We start from the raw sequence: 14,294 nt of genomic DNA, 5'->3' as shown, positions 1-14,294 counted from the left end.
AAATTATAAAAATAATAAAGAAGTTATATTTTGCTTTACTTTTACGTGTATAAAAATTTAAAGGGCTTGATACAATAATTATCAATAAAAACTGTTTGTTACTATAAATGAATGCACTGGACTTCAAGGAACTTTCATCAGAAGCAAAAATATACTTTTCTAAATCAAAGTTTCGCGTTGTTTTCAAATCTGCAATTAGACTTTATCTATCAGTTCTAATTTTTTATATTATTACTAATAACATATAAAAAATAATTAAAAGAAAAAAAATTGTTCTCAAATTATTACTGATTTGATTTTTAATATGTTAACAATAATCAGTCCAAATTTTCATTTTTAACCANAAATAATCAGTCCAAATTTTCAATTTTAACCTATTTATTTTTTTGGTTCTTTAAAATTGATGAATTTTGATAAAGATTTATGAAAGTTTATAGCAAAAAAAATTGAATATATTACCAGAACTTTTATCTCAATTACAAGTTTAAAATTGACATCTAGGCCAGTCAACAAAGGAAAAACTTCTTAAAAAATTCCCAACCAAATTTTGTTTTATTAATAGTTGAATTAAAATATGTATAATGACATACTAATAGTCCTCATTGATTGAAATTGAGCTTTTTTTTTACAGCCTCGCAAAAGTTCAAAAATATGAGCTTTTTTAATTTTCTCAAAAAATATTTAACTTACAAAAAAAAGTTTCGTACAAAAGTTGTTTAAAAAACAATTATAAACAAACAAATTCTTTTATAGTTTTTCATTTAAACAAATATTTTTCGAGTTACATTACATTTAATATGAGTACTAAAATTTATATTCCATTTTTTTCATTTTACGGTTACTTTTTATCATGTTATACTTACATTAGACACAATGTTATAAATGCATATGTGTGTATGTGTGAGTTTATTTATTTATTGTATCATTAAAGTGTAGTGTATATTAATATACAACCGATAGAGTAGGTAATTGATTTGACGCTATATTATTTAAACCCAACTAAACGCTAAATTGTACATTCCGAAACAACAATCATATTATGTCAATTGCCACCGGAATTTCTGGTAATATTTTTCTTTTTCTTTGCCTTAATCCCAACTACTTGGGGTCGGCCACCCTTATCCTAAGATTCCACTTGATACGATCTCCCACATCTTCTACGCTCACATCAGCTGTCCTCAAATCGCATTCAATAGCATCCCTCCATCTCTTTTTTGGTCTTCCTCTATCTCTTCTTCCTTCAACATTCATTTCTATAACTGTTCTTACAGCTTTCGATTCTTCTTTCCTCATACCATGACTAAACAATCTAAGTCTATTTTCTGTCATCTTATCCACGATTGACACAACACCTTTACTTCCTCTTATATGCTCGTTCCTTATCCTATCTTCTCTAGTCACTCCACTCATCCAACTAAGCATTCTCATCTCTGCTACACTTATTCTCTGCTCTACTTTCTTATCAACCGCCCAACACTATGAACCATACATTATAGCTGACCTCACAATTTCATACTAAATATAAAAACTATAATTAGTATTTATTCATATATTATATTATAAAATCAATGAACTACTAATCAGGATATAATTAAAGAAATAAGAGTTGATGTTGCTTTTGGAATAATCCACCAATTTCTCTAAATGAAACACTATCTACAGATTTGCATCGAAGCGTTTCTTATGATAGTGATTTTAATCACTGTCAGATATTATATATACTTGTCCCATCTATGCCTTGTCCACACTGTGCCGCGACCCCACTGTGCTACAGTTTTTTTTTCTACGACCGGCATAAGTGCGGGCCGCCCTGGAACTACCATGACGTTGTAGGGATTAACAAAGATGTTAAATAACATGTCACAATGAATACGTTTATATATGTTTATACGTTTTATCTTAGATGTACTGCAGTACGATAACACTCCATGTATTTTTTTTATTCTCGCGCTGTTCGTCAATCCAGTGACACTTTTTTATTTGTACTCTTTTTTTATGCGTGTATAAAATCATTTTTCATTAATTAAAATTATTAATTATTATAAATTTTAATTGTAGTATTTTTTAATAAATATAAACACCAAAACACTACAAATTGGTGACCTCTAAAATGAACAACAAATCCGATAGTGCGATAGTAAGTGTGCGTGACGATGCGACCGGTAATGATGGCCGAGACCATATCGAATACGGCGAGCCCAATATGAATTCAACGCGAGCGTTTAAAATCCCAACTTTCTGGCGTACCAACCCAGAACTTTGGTTCAAACAAATTGAATCCGTTTTTTATACAACCAGAATTACAGCTGACGCAAGTAAATTTCATCATGTTGTTTCTTCTATGGAAAGTGAAATTCTTGCTCAAGTTAGTGACATAATACTCAATCCACCAGAAACGAAAATGTACGAAGCATTAAAAACCCGGCTCATCGAAAGATTTTCCGAATCTGAACAATGTCGGCTTAAAAAATTACTGACCGAAGTCGAACTCGGTGATCGGAAACCATCCCATTTTCTTTCAGAAATGCGTCAACTAGCTAATGGAAAAGTAACTGATGAAATACTCAAAATACTATGGATACAAAGGTTACCACATCAGGTAAAAACTATCATTTCAGCTAGCAACGACAAGTTGGATAACTTAGCTTCGATGGCAGATAAAATTATCGAAGTATCGGACAGCCGAAATGATGGTTTTTCCATTGCCAACATTAGTGACAAGGTCACAAACCGTCAGTCACATGAACAAGCTGACGATGCAACGACAATAAGAAAATTGGAACACCAGATCGCAGCACTCGCACAAGCAGTAGAGCGACTTAGCAACAGCAACTCTCGTAGCTACAATAGGCGTCACTCAAAATCACCTATGCGCCGAGACAATTCACGACCACGATATGATACATGTTATTATCATTACCGATTCAAAGATAAGGCTACTAAATGCAAACCACCGTGTAAATACCAGCACACGTCGGAAAACTATAAACGATCTACTGTCGAGACGACCGACGGTAGTGAGTTTCAATCTCGTCGTCTATTTATTGTTGATAAAATAACAAAAACTCAATACTTAATTGATACTGGTGCGGACTTTTCGGTTTGGCCAGCAGATCCTAAGCAGAAACGCAATAAAATAAAAGATGGTAACCCTACTTTATTCGCAGCCAACGGGTCAATAATAAAAACATACGGTGACAAATTAATTGCTGTAAATTTAGGTTTAAGACGTGTTTTTAAATGGAAATTTATTGTCGCAGCAGTCAGTAAACCAATTATAGGTGCTGACTTTCTCCACTACTTCGGCTTATTAGTGGACTTAAGAAGTAAACGCCTAATTGATGAAAATACCAATTTAGCCACCGCCGGAAAAGTTAAAAAGACGATATCCTCGGGCATCTTCGCTTTTAAAGACGATTCAGCGTACATTAAGTTACTAAAAAAATTTCCGCAAGTATTAAGAACAAACATGATCCCAATGGATTGTAAACATAACGTTACACATCATATCATCACTAAAGGACCACCACTCTTCGCTAAACCAAGACGCCTTCCTCCGGATCGACTAGAGATCGCAAAAAAAGAATTTGCATATTTAGTAGAATAGGGCATATGCCGACCTTCAAATAGTCCGTGGGCCAGCCCATTACAACTAGTAAAAAAGAAGAACGGTGAATGGAGACCGTGCGGCGACTACCGTAGGTTAAACGCAGTCACATTACCGGACAGATACCCCATTCCACACATTCAAGACATCACACAGCGATTGCAAAATAAAAGTATTTTTTCAAAAATCGATTTGGTTAAAGCTTTTAACCATATACCAATAGAACCGTCCGATATTCCAAAAACAGCTATTACAACACCTTTTGGGTTATTTGAGTTTGTTCGGATGGGATACGGTTTTAAAAATGCAGCTCAAACATTTCAGCGTTTCATTCGCGGTGTTTTAAAAGACTTAGATTTTTGTGAAGTGTATTTGGACGATATTTTAATTGCATCGTGTATTACAACGACTCAGTGAGTACGGCATCGTGATAAATACGAATAAATGTATATTTGGAAAAGAAGAGGTACTATTTTTAGGATACATCATATCGGGTAACGGGTTTAGACCAAATCCTGAAAAACTAGAAGCGATAGACAAATATCCACGGCCGAATAATGTACAAGAGCTTCGACGTTTTTTGGCTATGTGCAATTTTTACCGCCGTTGTATCCCAAACGCAGCAAGTACACAAGCTATTCTTCACGATTATCTTAAAAACAGCAAAAAAAACGACAAAACACCAATTGTATGGACCGATCAATCAACGGGAGCGTTCGAGAAAACTAAAGAAGACTTAAAGCGAGCCACAACATTATCGTATCTAGATCCGGCCGCGAATATTCAATTACGATGTGACGCGTCAGATATGGCGATAGGCGCAGTAATAGAACAATTTAAAAACGGCGTTTGGCAACCACTTGCTTTTTTCTCTCGCAAACTTGACCAAACACAAAAAAAATACTGTGCATACGATCGTGAACTTCTTGCGGTATATGAAGCCATTAAGCATTTTCGCTATATGCTGGAAGCCCGTGAATTTGAAATAATTACGGACCATAAGCCGTTAGTATACGCATTCACACAACACTCAGATAAATTACCACCTCGACGTGCACGACAACTTGATTTTATTAGTCAGTTTACAACATCAATACGGCACGTAACAGGTACACAGAATACAGTGGCCGATGCGTTATCGAGAATAGAAACTATAAATGCACCGCCACCGCTAGATTATGACAAGTTAGCTTACGACCAGTTAGCAGACGCAGAACTATTGTCGTTATTGTCAAAACCGGAATTATCGATAAAACTAGAGCTCGTAAATATGCCCACTACGAACACAAATATTTACTGCGATACTTCTAATGGTAGACAACGACCGTATCTTACCAAACAATTTCGCCGCAATGTGTTCAATTGTCTACATAATCTCGCTCACCCAGGTATACGGTCAACAATAAAATTAGTGAGTAGTCGTTTCGTGTGGCCGTCGATGAACAGTGATTGTGCGAAATGGACTCGTGCGTGTTTAGCGTGTCAAAAGTCAAAAATAACGCGACATGTTATAAGTCCGTGTGGTATTTTTAATGTGCCGAGTGATCGTTTTTCACATGTACACATCGATATAATCGGTCCTATGGTCATGTCACGTGGTTTTACTTACTGTTTAACCGCTATAGACAGATTTTCTAGATGGCCAGAAGTTTTTCCAATTCAGGATGTTTCGGCTGAAACCATAGCTCGTACGTTATTTGAAGGCTGGATAGCTCGATATGGAGTTATGGAGAGATTGACAACAGATCAAGGACGGCAATTTGAGTCTACTCTGTTCACCGCAGTAACGCAAATTTTAGGGCTTAGATCAGCATATCATCCACCAGCCAATGGTTTAGTCGAACGATTCCACCGATCACTTAAAACGGCAATAAAGTGTTACGAAACTGAGCACTGGACAGATGTACTCCCCTCAGTTCTTATGGGCCTTAGATCAGTGATTAAAGAAGATCTAGGTTTAACACCTGCAGAAATTGTATTTGGAAGTACGATTAGATTACCTAATGAGTTTTTTATGCAGTCATCAGTGGCGACAGACCCTTGTTCCTTTGCTGAAACATTAATTTGTNCGCGCGCAATTTTATCCTTGCCAAGAATAACACCCGTCACCCTACCTAACCTCCATACTAACGGACTTGTATTGTTCTCTTTTATCACAACCATATCTCCTACCGCGATGTTGGGTTGTTCTTTGGTCCACTTCGACCGTTGTTGTAATGTATGTAGATAGTCCTGAGACCACAGCTTCCAAAAACTCTGTTGGCAATTCTCAAATAATTTCCATCGTTGGAGTTGATTTTTTGAGATCTCTGGTGTGGGAGGGTATGGAATGGCTAGGAGAGGTTGGCCAATTAAAAAATGTCCGGGTGTTAGGTAGTCTAAATCTTGAGGGTCTGCAGACATAGGGGTTAATGGTCGAGAATTCAGTACAGCCTCAACCCGGGTAATTAGAGTAGTAAATTCTTCATACGTGGGTATATGGTTACATAGTACCCGCGTTAGTCGTGCCTTCATGGCACGGACTGCCGCCTCCCAAAGTCCACCGAAGTGGGGCGCAGATGGGGGGTTGAAATGCCAATGAGCGGGTATTGACGCTTCAATTCGCTCCCGTGCATCCTCAGTCTGGATGAGTGACCGTAAAACATTAGCTGCTCCGATAAAATTTGTACCACAATCTGAATGAATGTCTGTGGGAATACCCCGTCTTGCTACAAATCGATCTAAGGTAGCCAGAAATGCCTCCGTAGACAAACTGGACACTACTTCTAAATGAGTGGCTTTAACAGCAAAGCAGACAAATATTGCCACATATCCCTTATAAACTCTGGACTTTCGGAGAGACGTTTCTTTGAAGGAGAAAGGGCCGGCATAATCAATTCCTACACGTTGGAACACACGACACTGCTGAACACGAGAAGTAGGCAGGTCAGCCATCAGTGGCTGAGGATTAACGGCAGCTAAACGTACACATGTACTACACATGGTCGCCACTCGACGCACGAGTACACGAACAGATATGATCCAGAAATGGCGCACAATAAGGCTGACAATAAGTCGGGGTCCAGAGTGACAAGTGACGCGATGCCAATGCTGACACAAAAGCATAGCCAAATGACAATCCCGGGTGAGCAGAATAGGGTGTTTTTGATGTTCATGAAGGTCAGCATTTTGTAGACGCCCTCCTACGCATACTATCCCGTTATCATCTATAAACGGCATCAAACGTGAAAACACCTTTGATGAAACAGGTCTCCTGTTTTGTAACTCGACAATAAGATCTGACATGGTTTTTCGTTGTACATAACGAGTGATAGCAGTGAGCGCGTCTCTCAATTCCAAAATTGATAGGGAGACCGAACAGACAGGTTCATGGCGTCTGTACTTTAACCAACGTCGTATCCGAGCAACCACCCGGAGCATTCTACCGTAATTAGAAAACCGTCCGGTTAAGAAGTCCGAAGAGGATGCACTTTGTGTCGATACCAATATCGACACTTGTTGAACTTCCGGCATCTCGGATTCTGAGATGACTTTAAATTCTTGAGGCCAGGTGTCAATCGCGTGGTACAAAAAGGACGGACCCTGCCAGTACAGTTTATGCGCAGCCAATTCAGCAGGCATTAATCCCCTAGAGGCGCAATCTGCCGGATTGATGTCAGTCCGTACATAACGCCACTGACAACTCGGCAGTAGCTGGCGGATAAGAACCACACGGTTTGTCACAAAAGCCTTGAAAGATACCTGAGCTGACGCCACCCACGATAGGGCTACCGTGGAATCCGACCAACCCCATACGTCTGACACAGATACTGTAGGACTTAGCTGGTTTTCTATTTTGCGCAACCATTTGGCCAACAACAACATAGCAGACAACTCCAATCTAGGAATGGTCATAGTCTTTATAGGTGCTACCTTTGTCTTACCGCCCAGTAGATGTATAGTCATAGTACCATCTGTGGCCAGAAACCGTAAATATACCAATGCTGCATATCCTTTGTTGGACGCATCGCAGAACCCACACAACTGGACCTTGCTGCTAGTTTTAGTACCAATAAAACGTGGTATGCTCAATTCTGACAGTCGTGGTAATTGATCAATAAACTTAGTCCATATTGTCATGATTCTCTCAGGCAATGGATCATCCCACGTTGTGGTAGATCGCCAGATTTCTTGCATAAGACACTTAGCAGTAAAAATTACTGGAGCTAGCAATCCTAGTGGGTCAAAAATACGAGCTATAACCGAAAGTACGCCACGCTTGATAAAAATGCGAGAGTCGAGTAACACGTTGAAGCTGAAATGGTCATCCATAGCATTCCATACTAATCCCAGGACCTTAATGATTGAATCCTTATTTACCTCGAACTGCAACGACTGTTGTGCTCTATCCTCAACAGATACGTGATCAAGAATAGACTGTGTGTTGCTGCACCACTTCTTCAATTCCATACCACATTTAGCAAGAACAGTTCTTACCTCCTCTTGAAGACTAATCAAAGCTTCCATAGTGTCCGCTCCCACACATAAGTCGTCCACGTATGTTTGACGACGCAGAGCATGTTGGACTCTGGGATATCCTTTAGCATCGTCGCTGGCTATTTGATGTAATACACGTATGGCCAAGTATGGTGCAGCATTGACTCCATAAGTAACCGTATTTAACTGATATTCACGGAGTTGATCAGTCGAAACGTCACGCCATAATATGTGCTGGTACTGTCGGTGTTCGGGTTGGATTAGCACTTGGCGATACATCTTGCAAATATCAGCTACGAAGACGTGCTGGTACAGGCGAAAGTTAAGTAATACATCCGTTATATCGGACTGCAGTTTAGGTCCAGACATGAGGCAATCATTTAGTGAACAACCCCCAGGTGCCCTAGCCGAAGCATCAAAAACCACTCGGAGTTTAATTTGATCACCAATTTGTTTAATAATCGGGTGATGCGGAATGAAATACTTTCCGGACACTGGAGCTGGCGTCATGTGACCGAGTGTCTCATATTCCTTCATGAACTCCCTATAAGCGCCTTATAACTGAGAGTCACTCTTTAATTTCCTTTCTAAGTTTTCAAATCGCCGAGTAGCTACCTGCAGTGAGCCCGATAGTCTGTCACAGCACGCGTTTTTGCGAAATGGCAAGGGCACTATGAACCGTCCATGACTATCTCTGGTCGTTAGGCTTCGAAACATTAGTTCACTTCTTCCTTCTTCAGTTACATCATCTTCATTAAGTCCTGGTTCTTCTATTTCCCAGAATCTTTCTAATAGATCTTCCAGCGATGTCATTAATGACGAAAGTACAACATAGGAAGAATCGTCCGTGGGTATTCCTACCCCGCCAATTAAGACCCAACCGAATATAGAGCCGTAAGCTACTGGTAATTGACGGTTTATTTCGATGCGCTTACCGTCCATTACCTGGGCAAACATGTCCGCGCCCACTAACATATCAATTGGCGCTGGCTGATCGAATGTGGGGTCAGCCAGTGCGAGGTGTGCAAACTGGCACTTTATGTCAATAGAAAGACTTCTATTGGGCATGTCTGCCGTAATTTTAGGTAATACCCAAGCATTTACAAGTAATTCGTGTTGTGGAGCATACCGGGGAGTGATTCGACAGTCGACAACTNGGAGCATACCGGGGAGTGAGTCGACAGTCGACAACTCCTTCAACCAGAGGTACCTTAGCTCCAGCAAGACCTAAAATGAGCGCTGTCCATTTTCTCTTTGACAATCCTAAACGATTTACACAGCTACTGGTTACTGCACTAATTTGTGAAGCTGAGTCTATTAAAACTCGAACAGTCTGAAAGATACCTGCACGGTCTTTGATGTGAGCTAGTGCAGTACCTAATAAGACGGTATGCCTTGGACGAGTACTCATTACCGAAGTGTTGCTTACAGGTACTCCGACCACATTAGATAAGGTCTCACCATCTGATTTATCTACGTGAAGAAGACTATGGTGCATCCTAGGACAGTGTTTACAAGGTCGGCGCTCCTTACAACGGTTGCTCCAATGTGAGCTACTTAAACAACTAAAACAAATCTTCTTCTCTCGTACCATAGTGTTACGATCTTCTACCGAAGCCGATTGAAACATTCGACACTTAGATGGTCCATGTGACCCATTACAAAAAACACAATTATAGATAGGAGCACCAGAAGATTTGGCAGCGACTAAAGCAAACTTGGGTCGCTTATCTATATTTCGGAAAGTTGATGGTTTCATGTTGTCGCGTTGAACTGTTAATCGACGTGAACTACCAGAAAATCTGACAGCCTCTAAAATGGATACCCGCCCCTTTACATACTTTATTACGTCAGAGGCAGCAGGAAATTCTTCAGAATTAACCGCTTCAAAACCTTTGCGGGTGGATAATGGTAAGCATCGGGACGACAGAGCAAATAATAGAAATTCTCCAAGGTTAGGTATTTGCAATGACTCCAATACTGCTGTCTGATCCGAAAATAATACCAAAAAATCTTTTAACCCCTCCAAAGACTCCTGTGACTGTGCCGGAATTGATATTAACTTGTCCACAATTAAAGTGGCTAGCTGTCGAGGTCTGTCAAATCTATCGACTAATGTTGACCAGGCTAGTTCATAGGTGGTCTCGGATACAACAATGTTGCGAATACTATTAAGTGCTTCACCTTTTAGACATCCCAACAAATAATAAAATCGCTCAATATTGGACAAATCCGTACGCTGAGCTATCAGTGCCTTAAATCTATCACGAAAGACCGGCCAATCCGAAAAGCTACCACTGTAGGAGGGGAGGGGTATCTCAGGCAAACGTGACCGCATCCCACTATTGATGCCGGACTTATTGGAAATTACAGACTCATTACCATCATCGTTAATATTAGATAGTGATTGACGTGGCAAGGTAGGTTTATATTTATCTGCAGTAGCTAATGCTCTTATGCATAATGCGCGAGTATCAGTTTCTAAATTTAAAGAAAATTCATCGAGCAAATCTAAATCCGACAAGGCCTCAAGTACGGCTTGATTATTTGCTAAAAATGTTTCCCATAATGGGTCTAAATCCTTCACAGATATTAGAAAATCAGGTAACAGCTCAGGAGACTCAACAACGCGAACAGACATTTCATGTATAGATTTAATGCGATTGATGGTGCTTTCACGAACAAACAACGCAGCCTTTTTAATTCGCTGTAGGTATCTAACGTCACGCTCATCAGTATTGGACATTTTCTCTTAATTGACGGAAAGGCAATAAAATATTTAATGAATTCCAATAAAACAATTATTGTAAAAAAATCTTTTAAATGAAACAACAATCACTAAATGAACCCTTTCTTAGCTAACATTAATAAATTTTAGCAGACACAAGGCAAACCAATACTACTTAAATATGGATTTTTAAATAAATATATATATGTTTTATTAACCACTGCAAAATACTAATACAAAAAAAAACCAAACGCACAATATAATTACTTAAAAATTAAATCAACTGCAACAAGTAGTAATAGAAAATTAACACTATATATTTTATATTTTAACTTTATAAATATTATCCAACGCACCAGCAATAATTAAAAACACTAATAATAAAATGTTGTGACGTGCTTATTAAAATTACACATTCATCAATAAAATTCTGTATAAATATTAAACAACTATAAGCAGCACTATTAATATCATAAAATGTATTCAATTTTAAGAAATGTAACTGAAAAAATGTAAAACGGTTATATATTACCCATAAAAAACAGAAACCAACTTCAAAATAAATTCAAAATAATATAAAGTTAAAAAACAACTAATCTTAAATACAATATAATAATAACAAATCTGCATACGCAATCTCCCTTAATACTAATTCTAATAACTGGAATTAACTATTAATCTTACGATAAATAGAATTAGTATTAAATCTAATTTTTAATAACAAAAGTACTTTGCTAAAAAATGTGTATAAATATTAATCTTATAGCATGGAGGTACGGCCAAAACAGAAAAGACACACAATTATCTTATGTGCTATAACATTAAAAAAGCTAAAGCTCGCTGGGCCCAAAATTGCACTTTTAACTGAATTCAATATATTATTTAAATTTAAGCAAACCACGCTCTGCTACCAAGTGTTCGTCTACATTTTTACATTTTTACAATTCAAGGAAACCCCAATAAATTATTAAATAAGAAACTCGAAAGGAATTTGTCTATAATAATAATGTTGGTTTAATTAATAATAAACTTTATGGGTGGGCGTCCCCACTTACATTCATAATGACAAATAAACAATACAGTGCAATAAAAATAAGTACAAATATAAATTTTAAGCGCTATAGAATACAATAATCTGACCTGGGCTGATATCAAGGATTGGATTATACTGTTATATTTAACTAACTTCAATCGCTTGAATGATACAAAACACGAATAAACTATAATGATCACGCGCCCGGTAAATCCACGGAATTCACCTTTACATTACAATACCGCAAGTCGCGGAAAAAACTCGTGGCGGCGCCGATGGGTCTAATCACTAGACCATGCAATGGTTGACTAACTAGATAAGGCGACGACTTACCGGACAGCGAACGGCATCCCCACTTAATATATGTAACCGGTTCCATTCGGGCCGCAAATTGAACATAATCACATAACTTGCCGCAACACCATGTTTCAACGAAAATGAAGATAATAACACAAATCTATCAATAACAACGAACCAGCACAACCAGAGAAATACAACTACAAGACCAACAATAATACAAACAAAACAAACCAAGTCAGGAAAAACCATCCGCCTCCCCGTAAGGTTTTTGTAAATTGTGAATTGTATCACTTTTATATTTGTATTTGTATTTTTATATTTGATGTTTGTAACTATGTATGCTTAACATAAAATTATCGTTTTCACTGGAAAGGGGGTAATGTAGGGATTAACAAAGATGTTAAATAACATGTCACAATGAATACGTTTATATATGTTTATACGTTTTATCTTAGATGTACTGCAGTACGATAACACTCCATGTATTTTTTTTATTCTCGCGCTGTTCGTCAATCCAGTGACACTTTTTTATTTGTACTCTTTTTTTATGTATGTATAAAATCATTTTTCATTAATTAAAATTATTAATTATTATAAATTTTAATTGTAGTATTTTGTAATAAATATAAACACCAAAACACTACAAGGTATTACATCAGGGCGGCCCACTAATATATCTAGCCTAGTGAGAATAAAATCTTTATTTTTATTACATTCTGGATTATGATATTTATTTATTAAACAAATTTTTTCCTATGAACATTCTAACTAGTCAACTTTATTTATTATCAAAATAATGACATTCAAAATATAATTAAAAATATAATTAGCAATAAGACTATTGCAATATTATTTAAATGCTACAATTACATCTAAATTTTTTATGTACATTTTTTAATTAAATAAATTCATTAACTAGAATATTATCCACTTTTAACAGCTATTTTCAAAAATAAATCCGTTTCCAATTTTGGAATTAAATTTTACTAAATTATAGCTGTACTTTTATTCTGTTTGCTTATATTCACTAAAATATAATCCATTCATGCATAAACTAATTAATAAAAAAATCGATAGTAGGAAAACGTTCGCGTACGTAGTTTTGAAGTTTGAAGTTTCATATATAATTAAGATATTATCTATTGAATTCATAATACACTGTAGATAAAAATAAAATCAATCTGTCCCAGATTTTTTCCCAAGTGCCATTACAGTTTGACACTGTAGAGTTATTCGGGATTATTCGTAAAGCATAAATGTGTATTTTTAATTAGTATAATTTCGTTTTTTAACATTTCGTTGCGTTCATGTTGTTGTTTTTCGACAACGTAAGCGAGTAGCTACTCGCTCGTGCATGTCGTGGATAAGCAGCATCAGTTATCTGNAGTGTTCAATTTTAAAAAATTGATGGATTATTGTTGTGGATAAGCAGCATCAGTTTTCTATTGAATTTCTCAATTTTTTTCGCTTCTCGTCTCTCCGGTATACACGACTCTACGCTCTTCTTCCTCATCTTCAAGTCGATTTTGTGTCCGTTGAATTCGCATCCGATCGACGAGAACTGCTCTTCCGGTCTAGGCGTTTTGGTTTCGTCGGGTTCCGTGTACTTACACGTCCGTTTGCAACATTTTCTATTCATTTTTTTTTTTGTCCCCGCAATGTTTTGATTTCTCAACATTGGCATCTTCGCGTATCTGCAACGGCCCGGACCACACGGGACCCGCGGTTCTCAACCGAACCATACGACAGCCGCTAAGCGCATGTCTTCCGCTGTTACGTCCACGTCTAGCTCGATTTTGGAAATCCCTCCAGAAGTGCCTCTCTGTACGGATTTGAATTCCGGCACGTCCACTTTGGCCGTCCCGACGATCTCGGTACTCGGCAAAGCATCCGCACCTGACAATCGTCGCAATACGATTGTCAGGAAATCGCGGTGGTCGCAGAAACGTGAACATTCGGCCTTCGTGTACGGGCAACGGTTCTCGAACATAGCTGGGTCCCGGAATTTCACGCATAACATCTGTTCCGAATAGTCTAAGAACTGTAAGCCGGCGAGTATCGTCGTCCCGGTTTGCGTAGGTTATCGTTTTTACCACTATGTCCAAAAAAAAAAACAGTTTCTCTGCCGATAGCGATGGTAAGTCGTGAAC

The 14,294-nt window shown here is 37.8% G+C and overlaps 3 protein-coding genes across 3 annotated transcripts; all 3 read right to left on the bottom strand.

Moving 5' to 3' along the window:
* Positions 1-5,485: 5,485 nt before the first annotated feature.
* On the bottom strand, positions 5,486-8,593 carry LOC126895509 (uncharacterized). Its single transcript, XM_050667457.1, has one exon. The coding sequence runs from the start codon at positions 8,591-8,593 to the stop codon at positions 5,486-5,488; it is 3,108 nt and encodes a 1,035-aa protein (XP_050523414.1).
* Positions 8,594-8,638: 45 nt separating this feature from the next.
* LOC126895501 (uncharacterized) lies at positions 8,639-9,151 on the bottom strand. Its single transcript, XM_050667444.1, has one exon. It carries the CDS (start codon positions 9,149-9,151, stop codon positions 8,639-8,641), a length of 513 nt encoding a protein of 170 aa, XP_050523401.1.
* A 13-nt stretch (positions 9,152-9,164) lies between these two features.
* Positions 9,165-10,829, bottom strand: LOC126895495 (uncharacterized). The gene has a single exon (XM_050667432.1). The coding sequence runs from the start codon at positions 10,827-10,829 to the stop codon at positions 9,165-9,167; it is 1,665 nt and encodes a 554-aa protein (XP_050523389.1).
* Between the last annotated feature and the right edge of the window lie 3,465 nt (positions 10,830-14,294).

Source organism: Daktulosphaira vitifoliae, unplaced genomic scaffold, assembly GCF_025091365.1.
Source record: "Daktulosphaira vitifoliae isolate Bord-2020 unplaced genomic scaffold, ASM2509136v1 Scaffold_1, whole genome shotgun sequence".
Taxonomy (NCBI): domain Eukaryota; kingdom Metazoa; phylum Arthropoda; class Insecta; order Hemiptera; family Phylloxeridae; genus Daktulosphaira; species Daktulosphaira vitifoliae.
Note: the sequence above shows the minus strand (reverse complement) of the source record. Positions and strands in the feature narration are given on the sequence as shown.

Bases quoted from the DNA above. Each gene is read 5' to 3' on its own strand.
- LOC126895501 (XM_050667444.1), bottom strand. From the start codon at position 9,151: ATGCCCAATAGAAGTCTTTCTATTGACATAAAGTGCCAGTTTGCACAC.